This window comes from Populus trichocarpa, chromosome 1 (assembly GCF_000002775.5).
Source record: "Populus trichocarpa isolate Nisqually-1 chromosome 1, P.trichocarpa_v4.1, whole genome shotgun sequence".
In the NCBI taxonomy this organism is placed as follows: Eukaryota; Viridiplantae; Streptophyta; class Magnoliopsida; order Malpighiales; family Salicaceae; genus Populus; species Populus trichocarpa.
In genome coordinates, this window is record NC_037285.2 from 12,959,796 (window position 1) to 12,973,629 (window position 13,834).

The 13,834-nt window shown below is 35.1% G+C and overlaps 2 protein-coding genes across 3 annotated transcripts; one reads left to right on the plus strand and one right to left on the minus strand.

Moving 5' to 3' along the window:
- The first annotated feature begins 491 nt into the window (after positions 1-491).
- LOC18094589 (uncharacterized) lies at positions 492-8,994 on the plus strand. 2 transcript variants are annotated; one of them, XM_052451129.1, is made up of 12 exons: positions 492-513; positions 1,832-1,916; positions 2,285-2,336; positions 2,424-2,444; positions 2,536-2,589; positions 4,395-4,445; positions 4,650-4,712; positions 7,143-7,208; positions 7,348-7,386; positions 7,671-7,793; positions 7,932-8,024; positions 8,286-8,994. In XM_052451129.1, the coding sequence occupies exons 3-12, from the start codon at positions 2,319-2,321 to the stop codon at positions 8,640-8,642; spliced, it is 885 nt and encodes a 294-aa protein (XP_052307089.1). In that variant the 5' UTR covers positions 492-513; positions 1,832-1,916; positions 2,285-2,318; the 3' UTR covers positions 8,643-8,994. The 2 variants fall into 2 exon arrangements, with proteins under 2 accessions (XP_052307089.1, XP_006368986.1); XM_006368924.3 differs by lacking the exon at positions 492-513 and adding an exon at positions 717-904.
- Positions 8,995-9,559: 565 nt separating this feature from the next.
- LOC18094590 (phosphatidylglycerophosphate phosphatase PTPMT2) lies at positions 9,560-13,066 on the minus strand. Its single transcript, XM_006368926.3, has 6 exons — positions 12,316-13,066; positions 11,282-11,404; positions 10,867-10,960; positions 10,680-10,762; positions 10,507-10,596; positions 9,560-10,160 (listed from the first exon to the last, which is right to left on the minus strand). The coding sequence occupies exons 1-6, from the start codon at positions 12,538-12,540 to the stop codon at positions 9,771-9,773; spliced, it is 1,005 nt and encodes a 334-aa protein (XP_006368988.3). The 5' UTR covers positions 12,541-13,066; the 3' UTR covers positions 9,560-9,770.
- Positions 13,067-13,834: the final 768 nt, after the last annotated feature.

The window sequence follows — 13,834 nt, forward strand, 5'->3', positions numbered from 1 at the left end:
TAAATCTATAATATTTAAATTAAAAATCATTAATATATATATATATATATATTTTAATTATTTTATAACCTCAATTTGAAATACAATTTTTTAACCAAACACATTAAACTACTTTTTATTTAACCTCAATTTCAACCATAGTTTTAACCAAACATATATTTTTCCAAACCAACCTCAAGTAAAAATATTTTTTATAAAACAACTTTTTTAAAACCACAACTACAACAACAACCTTAATACCAAATACCAAAAAGTAAACAAACCATGGAAGGAAGAGTGGCAGGTAACCATAATTCTTGGTAATTGCTGTCGACAAAATAAGTATGCCAAATAAATAACATGAAAATTAATATTACCAATTAGGCAATTATTTGTAATATATTTTTTCGATTTCACACCAAGAAGCATTTATAGGACTGCTGCCCACATGACTGTCACCAGCTAGCAGATAATGAGTTGAAAAAAATGGCATCTTTTCACGTACGATTGCAAAATAATTAGTTGAAAAAAACGGTACGCTTTCAGTATTCACACTTGTTTTTTCCTGCCAACCCATATACACACCAAGGCCCACGGGGCCCATAAACATAGAAAAAAACTGTGATGTGTAATTTTGTTCCTTCAGTTTATCAAAACTAACTGATTAGTCCCTATATTATAACAATAATTAAAAAGCCCCCTAAATAGAACTTATCATTCTCAATTTAGTATCTACTAATCACATTCTCCCATCTTACCTGTCTCCTTTCTGTCTTCTATTTTTTCAAAAAAACGTGTTACTACCATCACGAACACAAAATCCCAATCATGGCTTTTCTCTTCCCTTATTTTGCCTTTCTCTTCGTTGTTTTTATTTTTGTTATTGACCCAGTTGCACATTCCTTACCCTTTATAGTTCTTCATGGTAATCATCTCCTTTTCTCTTCCAAAGTTTTTGCCTTTTTTTTTTATTTGATTTTTTTTACTTATCTGTTCGAATACTTGGCACTTTTCTCTTTCTGGATGTGTGGATTTAGTCAGATAAAAGCTGATTATGGAATTCTTTGGAATCTGGTTTGTCTATCTGTAGAAAGTATTGTTGTGCTTCTCTGTAGTTTACTATTAAAGTGAATTGTACTGTTTTGTTTATGAGAAGATTTTCTTTTTTATGAATGAGAAGATAGTTGTAGCGTGATGTTATTACTGGGTTTGGCAATTGGCCTTGAGCAGTGGCATTAAATTTGTGTTTAGATATGATGCCTAAACAACAACACGGTTTCTATTTAATCTGTTTTATGAAGAATTTGAAAGAAAAAAAAAAGATGAACTTTCTGTGGGTATTTAAAATAAGCTGCAGATTAGGTGGAGGATAATGGAGAATATAGCCTGAAGATTTAAAAGTTGAATTGTTTCTTAGCAACTTAATTTGCTCTTGCATACTCTTTTATTTTATTTAATAGGGAGAATTTTAAAATTGAACTTATCCTTCGTTTGCATAGCATGAAAAATCATGATATGCATGTGAATATGTTGTGTATTGGAGGTTAAATTCTGTCGAGAATATTGCGCAAAGCTTGTCTAGAATATAAAATACATAATATTTAGAAATATTTGGATGTTTTGCAGATTTTAGACGAACAAACTGTTCATGTGTTTTATTTGTCCTTAGTGCAGAATCTAAAATTAGATGAATGCTTTTGTTTCATTCAGATTTTTTTCCCCTTAGCATCTTAAATTTTGTCGAACCATGGAACGTAATTGTGGATACTATAGTTCCATTACATTCTATTTGCTTTTATATTTTTGTGCTTTTGCGATTCATTCTTTTATTCTATTCTTCCTTTTATGGCAGGTATTGGAGATCAATGCAAGAATCGAGGAGTAAAACAGTTCACTGAGGAACTGACAAACTTTTCTGGTTCTCCAGGCTATTGCTTGTATGCTTATCTACTTTCCTGTCTTTGTTGCATTTAAATCATCCTAATATGTATTTTCTACTTGTCTAAATCGTTGCTTGCTATTTAAACATTGGATTTTATGAAGTGTTCACAGAGAATGTGATCCTGCAAAATTCTTATGTAAAGCGTTTTTACTACGATTAACCTAACAAATTTCTTAAGCTTCAGTGTGCTAAAATATTAGTTTCAATATCTTCCAAGGCAAGCCTTAAGAATTTTAATCTCTCTCTTTTCATTTTATTCTTATATATATCATGAGCACTAATGTGGACCTCATAAATGAATTTGTCCTGTTAATTTTTTTTCCAAACGTGGTTCCATTACATCAATTGCTTTCCTGTGTGCAGAGAAATCGGGGATGGAACATGGGATTCCTGGTTTATGCCTCTTGAGGAACAGGTAAACTTAGTGAAAATACTACCTAGCCTATCATTTTGATATAGCATTTCTCACTCTCTTACAATTTGATATGTATCGTGTTTGCAGACAGAAATTGTTTGTGACAAGGTGGGAGAGCTCTGTGGGTAATTATGGTTAACTTTTTTGTTTTATCTTTTAATGCTTGTTTGACCATAACAATTTGTTGCTATGCCTACAGGTCAAAAAAATGAAAGAACTGAGCAAGGGCTATAGCATAGTTGGTCTTTCCCAGGTAATTTATAGTTATTTGTATTATTTCCACGTTGCACATATTTGTTTTAATGCATCCTCTCTGTCGATGTTTATTTTGCTTACATAGTTAAAATGGTAACTTGTTTTATTTCAGCATACCCTTAGATCTATTGATCCTTTTTCTTACATGACCTGATTACTGTTTCATACTGTTGGAAACTGGTAATAAGATTGTGATCATGAACAGTCTTACAAAGCTGTAAAGGCAAATCATTTGCATTTTAATCCCAAGTCAGAACATGATATTGAGAGTGGAGTGCACATGTATATGAATGAGTGCACACATGTGTATTAAATATATACAAGGTACTAAGGTCTCCCCATCTTTGATATCCAACTATTGATATGAAGGTTACCTAAAGAAAGAGAGAGAAAGAAATCAATATCATCTCTTCATCTAAGTAACTTCACAAGTCAGTACACGTGACCCAAGGCACGGGGTTATGCAACCCTCTCATGGAAAATATTCATTTTGTGTGAATTTATTAATGCATCCCATTGCCTCTTAAGTAAACTTGTCAGTTGTGCAAAGTCCATGGCAGGATCTAGTAATGCCATTCCATGTTTCTCTAGAAAGAGGTTGTGTTTATCTAAGAGAAAGGCTCTCCTTTGGATTGTTGACTAAAATGAAAGAATCAGTGCTGGTCTCTTTGATTGTAAATGCTGGATGCAACATCAATCTTTCATTTCAACATAAGTAAATTTATACGAATGGAACTTGTCATACATTTTTCCCTATCAGACAGTTAATATATTCTCTACTTAAAAAGTATGATACTGGGACTTCTCTCTTTTTTGGTGGGGCAGAGATCCAAGGAGCCAAGTGCCAAGAAGCTGACCTCCCTCTTATTCCTTTAGCACATGCAGTCTGAATCACATAAATTCCCTCAATGCCTTCATCTTTCTCATCTCATTCTGCTAGTTATTCTCACTTCCATCATCTGTTTATGATGTGGTACTGATTTTTTTAAGAGCAAAGGATATGAGAAAAGGAAGGGATGAAGAAATTACAGTCAGGCAAGAGAGAGAAGGAGAAGATAGAACTAGAGAGCGAGAGAGAGCGAATTGTATATCCTTGACTGAACATTCTATTTAAGTGACGCGCATATTTGTAGGCATTAGTCCAATTTTGCTACAACATCAAATAACGCCCCTGCCAAAACTAACTAATACCTTCTAGCTAGCCAACTCCACAAGATTGTGCGACCTGTCAAGTTTCAACAGCATCAGTTTTAACCATTTGCTTCATGCCATCTGTCGCTCCAGAATTTGTCTGACTTTAACCTGCAATAGTTTACCATAAAACTGAATGCTCTGTCCTATAAATCATGTTGAAGCTTTCTGTTGAGACATCACAAGTTTTTCTACTTGTCCAGAATGGTTTGCATTTATAGTTGTTCTTGTAATGAGTGAAATGGATAGCTAATTTCAGCTACTGGCCAACTTATTTGAGATTCTTGTGGAACTGTATTGAGGTGATGTTACTATAAGGTCCATAACTTGGGAGGATATGACAGTTTGTTGTTGCAATAGTTTATTTGTGTCAATCTCATACAATTTTTTTTTAGGAAAAAGGATGTTTATGGTATTTTCCAGGAAAATGGATGAATAAATACATAATAAAGTCCAGAAGAATGGCTGTCTAATCTGCATGTATTAAATTTAACAATTTAGACTTCGTTGCGGCTATAAAAAATTATGGCTTTTATACCTGGTTTTGATGGTTAGACAACTTTCATGTAAGGTCTCATTCCTTTTCTTTTCCTTTCCCTTTTGGTTTAACAGGGCAACTTAATTGGTCGAGGTGTGGTAGAGTTTTGTGATGGTGGACCTCCTGTAAGCACAACCTCTATCTGAACTCCTTTAACTCTCCCCTTTGAAAATACTATTACTGTCTTCCATAGTTCCTTTTATTACTGCACAGAGAAGTAGTGTTAGGGTGATCAATACTTCGACAGATCAATTTTCTACATAACATTCTGAAAGTATTTTGTAAAAATACATTTTTGAATAACAAATAACTTGTCTTTCTCCAAACAGGTTAAGAATTTCATTTCTTTAGGGGGGCCACATGCTGGGACTGCCTCTGTTCCTCTTTGTGGGGTAAGCACTTTCATGGTTTAGCTTTATTTGTACTTCATCTAGATTTCTAATCGAATACTTAGAAATGCCTTAGCAGGGCTTAATGGGGAAAAATACTTTTGAGAGTCAGCTTTAAAACCGCTGAAAAATTCATAAAAACCCTTTAAATTATCTATACTATGTTTGAGATGGAAAGTGGAAGCAGGTTCAGCAAATGCCCTTGCTTCAAATTGCATGTTACATCTTCAATTCTTATGATGAAAAACATGTTGTGCATGGCCTTGTTTCAAGCTGCAAATACCCACCACCTTAACTGTATATAAAATTGACTTGCATGGTGCAAAAACTCCATGTCATTATAAAATATCATTAAACTTTCTAATCAGACAAAGTCAAATTTATGCAAAAATCTTTTGTTAAAAAGCTTGGCTGTCGGCCTTCTATTTGGTAGTTGGCCTTCTATTTGTTAGTTGGTAGGAAGAGTGCATGGTGATGGGACACTATCCTATGCTATTGAAAATTAAAAGGTCGTTCTGACTTAAATATTTGTAGATATTCATTTTCATAGATAGGAGATCTAAAGTTTCATACTAACAGAAGATTAATCACAACTTGCAAGGTTTTTTTTATATATAGTAATTCACAAATGGCATGGTGTTGAAGCACAAATTTATGAAGTTGAGATTCAGAGGTTGAATTTGAGGTATAGAGGTTCATACTTAATGCATAGAGATATAGAATATAAAGAACAAAGGAGTCCTGGGTGTTTAGTTGTTTTGTTTGGTTGATTTTTGGGGAATTTCGCAAGAGAACTGAAAAATATGGTTTCCTTATAAATGGTAATGAACAGTTCCATCTAAGTGAGTACCAAAATAAACCAACCAAAGAACTTAAGTTTGATCATGGATTTATTTTGTTTTCTGGACTGATTGAAATCCAAAACTTTTAATCAAATCAATTAACACTTGAAGCATGGTGTACTTTCCAAACATGAACCCATGCTTGTGTTGTTCATACTAGTATATAAAACATTGAGGGAATGACTGTTATTAAAGATTGTCTCTTATCCGTCTAACCTGCCTTTGATTTGAGGCTTCTCCACACATAAGCTGACAGGAGGTCTTCTTTCATTTTTAAAGTGGAGGCTTACCTCCTCTTATCTTATTTGGTCAATGCATGACCTGTGAAGTTTGTCACCCATACTGACCATATAAGAAAAGGGGAGGCCTTGCATCCTCTTTAAAAATTGAGGGAAGGCTTCTTATGATCTTATATGTGAGAGAGTATTCACATCAACCAAAATAAACCAACCAAAGAACTTAAGTTTGGTCATGGATTTATTTTGTTTTCTGGACTGAATGAAATCCAAAACTTTTAATCAAATCATTTAACACTTGAAGCATGCTGTACTTTCCAAGCATGAACACATGCTTGTGTTGTTCATACTAGTAGATAAAACATGAATGGAATGCCTTTTATTGAAGATTGTCTCTTATCTGTCTACCCTGCCCTTGATTTGAGGCTTCTCCACGTACAAGTTGACAGGAGATCTTCTTTCATTTTTAAAGTTGAGGCCTGCCTACTCGTATCTTATTTGGTCAATGCAGGACTTGTGAAGTTTGTTACCCATATTGACCATTTAAGAAAAGAGGAGGCCATGCATCCTCTTTAAAAATGGAGGGAAGGCTTCTTATGATCTTATATGTGAGAGAGTATTCACATCAAAATATATAGAGGAGGTTGTGGTCCGCATTATAAATGATGATGGATTCTTAAGTTTTGTCTATATTAGTAGGCCCGAATGAGTTCACCATCTTACTCTTTAAGATAACGCCATTAAGTTAATTCTTTTTTGTAATCTCAGACCAAATTACCATACCATCTATAATTTTTTGTAGCAAAATTTCGATTGGTTATTACAGTTTTGGAGTTTCAAAATCAAACCAGTCCATAAGGGTAGGCTATAGTTTTTAAATCAAAACCATATCAAATAACCAAAATGCATCATTTCGGTTGGTTCTAACCAAGTGATCCACATCCTAACAAAGATGTTGTGCTGAAGATAGAGTTGTGGGTTGAGGAATAAAATTATAGAGCAAAAGGGGAAAGATACGAGGTTGAAATGCAACAGTAAGAAATCAAGTTTATAGATGGTACTGAAACTCAGCGGTATGGGGTTTTTTGCACAATATACAGAGTAAAAACGCAGTAATATGGACTTGAACCACAAAGGTGTGGAATTGACATCCAGTAGAGAGAAGAAAATAAGATTGGACGTCCTTACCTTGGACATACATTTAAGAAGGTATCATTATGGTTTACTAATATATATTAGATCTTCTGATCGTGGCTCTTGGAAAGCACCTATAATAAAGACCGCTTTACTCCTTTCTTGTTAGTTTCTTTCTCTGGGTTCTTATTAATATGTTTAAAGTGACTATGGTTCTGCAGTCTGGCATTTTTTGCAAACTTGCTGATGCCTTAATTAAGTCCAAGATCTATAGCGACTATGTCCAGGTATGCATCTGTGTCTTTGTTTTCTTTAAATTTTGCAGGACCAATTAAGAGAATTTTTTTTTTCCTTCTTTCAAATATCAATCTCATTCAAATATCCCTGAAAATGCTTGACAAGTTATATTGACATGTGGAATTGCAGGCTCACCTGGCTCCCAGTGGCTATCTTAAATTTCCTAATGTGAGTACCATGCCCTATTATACAGGTTCTTTTGACTGCAGGATCTCTCTGTAATCAATTTCTTCAAGAAACCTGTATGATTGTGTAATACCACAAAAATCTGTAGCCTGCTTTGGTCAATTCGTTATTGGTTTATGGATTTTTCTTTTCTTTTCTTGAGGTGTTGTCACCAAATTACTCTTATAAAAGGATGGCCATTATAGATAGGTTTTGTTGTGTGTTTTATACTAACTGGGCAATGATAGCTCAACATCTTAATATGAGAATTATTTCTTAATTGCCAGGATATTCCACACTACATGGAGAAATGTAGGTTTCTTCCAAAGCTTAACAATGAAATTCCTGAGGAAAGGAACACAACTTACAAGGAAAGATTCAGTAGCTTGCAGAATTTGGTGCTTATTATGGTGAGAAGAATTTCCTTTTTTTTCTTATCATAACATCATTTGGTCTTCTTGGCAATTTTATTTTTTATTTTGACAGCTGGTGCAATTCTAATTATTGCACTTTTTTTCTTGTGCTATATTTTGTTTGAATTTCAACAGTTCGAAAATGACAATGTTTTGATACCTAAGGAGACCTCTTGGTTTGGATATTATCCAGATGGGGCTTTCAAGCCAATTGTCCCAGCACATCAGGTATAATCTCTGTTTTGAAATAAATTTTCAAATCCAAATCTGTTTTCTGGCAGATTTCTGCATGTTAAATTTGTCAACTTGGTATGCATGGCCATACTAATCTCGCTGTGTTTAATTGGAATTTTTTTTTTAGGAAATAGCACAAATTGCCTGGATCTATTTTTAATTTTTTTCCCTTGTGAATTATAAGTTGCTCTGTTAAGAAAAATATATTCGAGCAGGAGCTTAGCCATCTTAACCTCTATTTTAATCTTCTCGCAGACAGCGCTTTACACTGAGGACTGGATTGGTCTCAAGGCCTTAGACGAGGCTGGAAGAGTTCATTTCGTTAATGTGTCAGGAGGTCATCTTGGAATCTCTGAGAGTGATATGAAAAAGCATGTTGTGCCTTTCTTGGTGGATGAAGCTTCAGTAGAAAAGTACAGTAATGCTAGGGCGCATGGACTTCCACGGACAATCACACAAAACTACCATAGAAAACAAGTTGCGGGCAGCTTTATTGACGAAACATCAAATGAAAGGATACTCGATGGATCATCATCTTATCAGTGGCCATCTTCAGTAAAAAACTTTTTCAGGGAACTAGTAGGTCTTGCTGAGGAGAATGATTCAGATTGATCTATGAATTGGATGGAATGTGAAAACCTACAGTAATTTGTGCATGACAGTTGATGGGATTCATCAACACCGCTAAGTAAAAATTAATCTCCTCTGCTTTAGCTTTGCTATACCAAAGCAATTCTGATCAAATCCCCGCCCTTCCGTGAAAGCTCCGGGATTTGGTATGTGATGTTATGATGAAAACAGGAATTACGACTTTACACAGCAACTGTTGGTATAATTGGCATTGTAAGATTCACTATTTTGTGTACTGCATCTGCTAGTCATAAGGGCATGAAATCCAGGTTGTCCGTGAAACACGTTTGTACATGAGTGCAATAATGACATTTGCGGGTTAAAATTGTTCTAACACGTCACTCAAACTCGAAAAACATGTCCAATCAATCATTTACTTCCATGTTTTCCCAATCTGCTCAGTAGCCAATTGAAGCCCGCTGTAATCTTGTGCCATTCCTAATCTACTCGTGTTGGTTTCGCCCTTCTCCTCAGCAATTTCGAGGCTCTACAGTGGTATGATCACAACTTCTAAATGTTAACTCCATGACCACATCCAACTCCAGCGGTGTCCCGCGCTGCATAACACAATCCCTTTTCAACAGAAATTGTTAAACCTGCGAAAGCCTTTATACAAATAATCTTAAAAACACTCTTGATTCCCATCCCATCAAGAACGAATTTCTAAAAAACTATTTGGTATTGAATTCTACAAGGATTCCATCCTGGCCTAAATTCACGCGTCTTTAATTAGAGACGAGTGTCTCGATGGCTCGCCATTTGCTAGTCCCGGCTGTTACGGTCCCCCAATTGATGCTTTCCTTGGCTAAGAGGCTGACTCGGCGAGCCAGTTCACAATTTGCTGGTCCAGGTTTAACATCAAAAACAGAGTGCAAATTGCACCACAGCATGAAAGCATATTCTTCCACGAACTGCACCATCATTAAATTGAGCATTTTGCTCGTGTTTCTTACATTTGACTTGAGACAAAGAACAACTCGATTTATAAGGGGTGAGAAAAGAACCGAAGTTCTTTCCTGCCTAATTGAACATTATTATTTCACTTTATATACGGGGAAATTTAAAAAAGAAAAGGACCTTGTCAAACTTGTATGCAATTTCAGCAGCTATTCAATACACATGAATGTCAACACTGATAGCTCCCAAGTGATCTGCCATGATTGAGCAGCTGTTCTTCCTGTTTAATTGCTCCCCAACAATCTTCTGGTGAGTCTGGCTGCGGAGCCAGAGGCAGGATATTCTTTCCAGAGCTGCCTGACTGGCAACTCGAACACGGCAGACCACACTTAGATCAGCCCATATCTCACTTCCCACAGGCCCAGATTCAAGATTTGGTTTGTATCCATCAAGATCTGCTTCTGTAACAACAACTACACAGCCATCATCAAAAGGCACCAGATCCTGCAAAAGTGCTGGCTTTGGACTTCCCAAAACTATATCAGTCATTTTGATGTTGTGATCACTAGTGTTCACCTTTAGATGATAATATTCCTTAACAGCCTGCATTTGCAACCAACAGCTAGTAACTAATCAAGGACATGCAAGAACCTTGTTAGAAAATGTCTAGGAAATTCCATAATGTATTTCAAGGCTTTGGGATAAAAAAATAGCTAGGCAAAAATATCATCAATTTTTCCTCTTAGTTTCCTTGGTTATGGTAAATTAGGAGGACTAAAAAATACATTTCATAAAAGAGTGCACGCCAGACAGTTCTAACTGTCAAAATCTTTTGTACTCAGTTTCACGAAGTTTAGTAAAATCCAAGGGGGAAAACTACAATTTACACAAGAAATTCACAACTTCTTAAACTAAATCACAGGGAAAATGAGGCCCAGCCTAAGCATACCTTCCATTGAGCAGATGCTAGAAGCACTCTTGGTCGGATTGACCTCAAATATTTATATGCAGCCTCAGGTGTCATCTGCTTGTGGTGCACCTGCATATTAAAACAAAACTTTAGAGCAGGTGCAAGGAAAAAAAACACCTATAAGAAGTTGAATTTCAAATTGGATTAATGACCAGGTAGCATATAACAATGGTTGTGCTGCGTCCCCGGCCAGCTTTGCAATGAACGTAAGTAGTTTGTCCAGATGATACATTTTCTTCAAAGGAAAAACAAACATAAGCAGCATCAGAATCACAGGAATAATAATTTCACCTGCATGTAAAATATTTTGGTGTTTCACAAAACACAATTAAATCTCACCATGAATGAATGCTACAGCTTGGCTTATATCATTCAAGGACGGAGCAAAGCAGTAGTCTCTTGTAGGAAGCACCAGATGGTCAATGCCATAAGCCTGCCAATATTTTTCATAAGTAAATTCCAAAGGTAGGCACTTCAAAAAATGGAATTTAATATACATAAATGTCAAACAATGATCGTATTGACAAGATATAGAAACAGAACAATTAAACTAAATGCAACCACTGGGCAGACAATGCAGCCAAAAATATGAAGTGGAAAACTGCAAAAGCAGACAACTGTTTGATGTACATGTGCAGACTATCCATGTAACATGAATCAGCTGTCTGCTGATCTTACCAGCTCATAAAAATAGGAACTATTCACACACACACTCCTACCTGAAAGGGTGAGGGGAGAGAGTGAAAGCACTTACATGGTATAAAGAAGTTGGTACCAAAGTCTCATATGGTTCGTTCAGTGTTATCACTCCACCAACACCAAGCCCCTTCAGGCATGGAACATCAGAAGGGAATGGAACAGCACCTAACAATATAAACTGCAAATAAATATATTAGAAAACGAAAGAAATTGGGAAGACCACTTGATATGAAATTCATTACATAAAGGCCCAATACTGCAAAAGTCTTCAGACAGCTCCAAGAATCTTAAGCTCAGAGAATATGAGCTAATACACCACGTACTACTGACATGTAATATTTGCAGACACATCGTGCAAAAACAATAGGAGATAGAAAAAAATAGAATACTACGTTCACAGGTGGTCTATGAGCAAAAGCTGCAACCTTTGCTCGCCAAGTAAGAATATCAAAAGAAAATGCTCTTAATAAACCTTAATGCAAGTTCACATTTTACAAGCTTGCAGAACTAATGATAAAAGTTCCAGATTGGAGTGGCTCCTCACTCCCATCAACAGGTCAGTGTCCTAGTAAGTTTACAAGCACAGCAGAAACAAGTGTGCTTGGAAATTTAAACGTTAAAAGAGAGCAGGAATAAAGTTAGCAAAAGAAAAGCGAATGAAAAACTCCCCAAAATATCGTTACTTGCTTAAAGACAACTGCTTCCTTCACAAATGTTATTCATGTTAGAAGCACAATCTCCTATCCTAAACTCGTTCTTCCTTCACTTAATCTACACAGACATCAAAACTCAACCAAAAACAGAAATAACCACACAAACAGAACCAAAAAAAAGCTGATTGGCATCAAAACACGTGGCAAGTATGTCAAATCCACCCACCCACCTACAAGGGTCTATAACATAAAACAAAAACACCAAGAACAAATCAAATTTCAAACTTCGAACACCCCAAAACCATTCTCCACACATAAAGGCAAAAAACCCACATACAAGTCATCCACAAGCCATATTAGACCAAGAAAGAAAACAAATAACTTCAAAAACAGCTTAAAAAATCATCTATACAAGCATGAAACAGTAAAATTATACCTCATGGACTCTATCCCACCAGCGAAACTCAGCCTGGACCTTGTTCCTAACAACATTATAAAGCAAAGTCGGGTAAAACAAAGCCCGAGCTCCGACTCCAATAAAAACCCGCTTCGCATCCCACACAATAACACCTTCACTCTCCTCCTTAGCACTTCCTACACACAATTCCTTCCCCCCCTTCTCTCTTTCCAACTCACCTCCACTCAATTCCTCAATTATCATTATATCCCCAAATTTGGAAACCAAATCAATCGCAATCAAAATCACAGCCAAATCCCTATGAAACCCAAATTAAAATTATATCTGTATACCTGTGCGAACCGATGGGTATTTACACAATAGTTGACCAAAATGAAATCCTCACATCAGTTAAAATGAAAGGAAAAAAAACACCCTAAGCTAATAGCTTTTACAGCGATTAAAGATATAGAGATTGATTTTAAGAGAATCGATTGATTTCGAAATGACTGAATTGGGGTTTCTTGGTGAAATCACCATCGTTAGAGAAAAGAAAACGAAAAAAAGGGGTTCAACAGGACGGTAAAATCTAGGTGGTGAGATCTGATGAAAAATATGATCGATTTGATTTTGTGAAAAAAAAAATGGAAATCCTAACCTTAACCCAAGATTGCCTGGATTCTACTCTTTCGCTCTTTTTTCTCAATAAACAAACTTTGACAGAGAGAGAGTGTGAGAGAGTGGTTGTCAAGGCCAACGAGATTTCGAGAGGTTGGGATTGTGGAGGAAGCTTAGGTTGACGAGCGGGTGATAAACACGGGTACCTGAAATCTGATGATTGGGTGACACGTGTTGAGGGTGGATCTGGGCTTTGAGTGGAAGTTGGGTAGGTGTACTGTAATCATAAATTATTACGATTACAGTGCGGTATGCTCATTTTGATAATTGTTCAGAAACAATTTTCTTATTATTATTAAAATGTAGCTGTTTTAAAAAATTTAGAAAAAAACTTCAAATAATGTAGCTTCAAGGATTTTAGAAAAAAGTCAAAGTTAAGGTTTATCTACTACCTCAAAAGTCAATTTATTGTAAGCTTACAAGACATCTGTAAAAAGTTTATTATGTGGTTAATGAAATTGTAAGCTTACTTTTGATTAAAAAACAATTAAGCTCATGTAGTAGTTTTAAATTTTTAAAACAAAAGTGTCAATTTCAAAGACTCTTTTATACCATTTTAATAAAAGGTCAATAAATTATAAAATAAGTTTCATAAAATTTTTAACATCAGCAATTTAAAAACATTAAAAAAATTAATTTTAAGTAAAATAAAAATTTTAATTTTAGGCAACGCGGCTAGCCATGGTGTTTGCCAAAAATTTGATTTTTCCTTACTTTATTTTTTTAATTTTTTTTATTGTTTTGATGTACTGATGTTAAAAATAAATTTTAAAAAATAAAAAAATTATTTTAATGTATTTTTAAGTGAAAAAATATTTTGAAAAATAACTATTATTATAATATTAAACGCTATCTTAATATAAAAAAATATTTAACTAAT

Bases quoted from the DNA above. Each gene is read 5' to 3' on its own strand.
- LOC18094590 (XM_006368926.3), bottom strand. From the start codon at position 12,540: ATGATAATTGAGGAATTGAGTGGAGGTGAGTTGGAAAGAGAGAAGGGG. The intron at 10,763-10,866 runs GTGAGATTTAAT...TTTCCTTTGAAG, and splicing joins AGCTGTAGCATTCATTCATG to AAAATGTATCATCTGGACAA. The intron at 10,597-10,679 runs GTCATTAATCCA...TTTAATATGCAG, and splicing joins CCATTGTTATATGCTACCTG to GTGCACCACAAGCAGATGAC.
- LOC18094589 (XM_006368924.3), top strand. From the start codon at position 808: ATGGCTTTTCTCTTCCCTTATTTTGCCTTTCTCTTCGTTGTTTTTATT. The intron at 7,209-7,347 runs GTATGCATCTGT...GTGGAATTGCAG, and splicing joins TCTATAGCGACTATGTCCAG to GCTCACCTGGCTCCCAGTGG. The intron at 8,025-8,285 runs GTATAATCTCTG...ATCTTCTCGCAG, and splicing joins CAATTGTCCCAGCACATCAG to ACAGCGCTTTACACTGAGGA.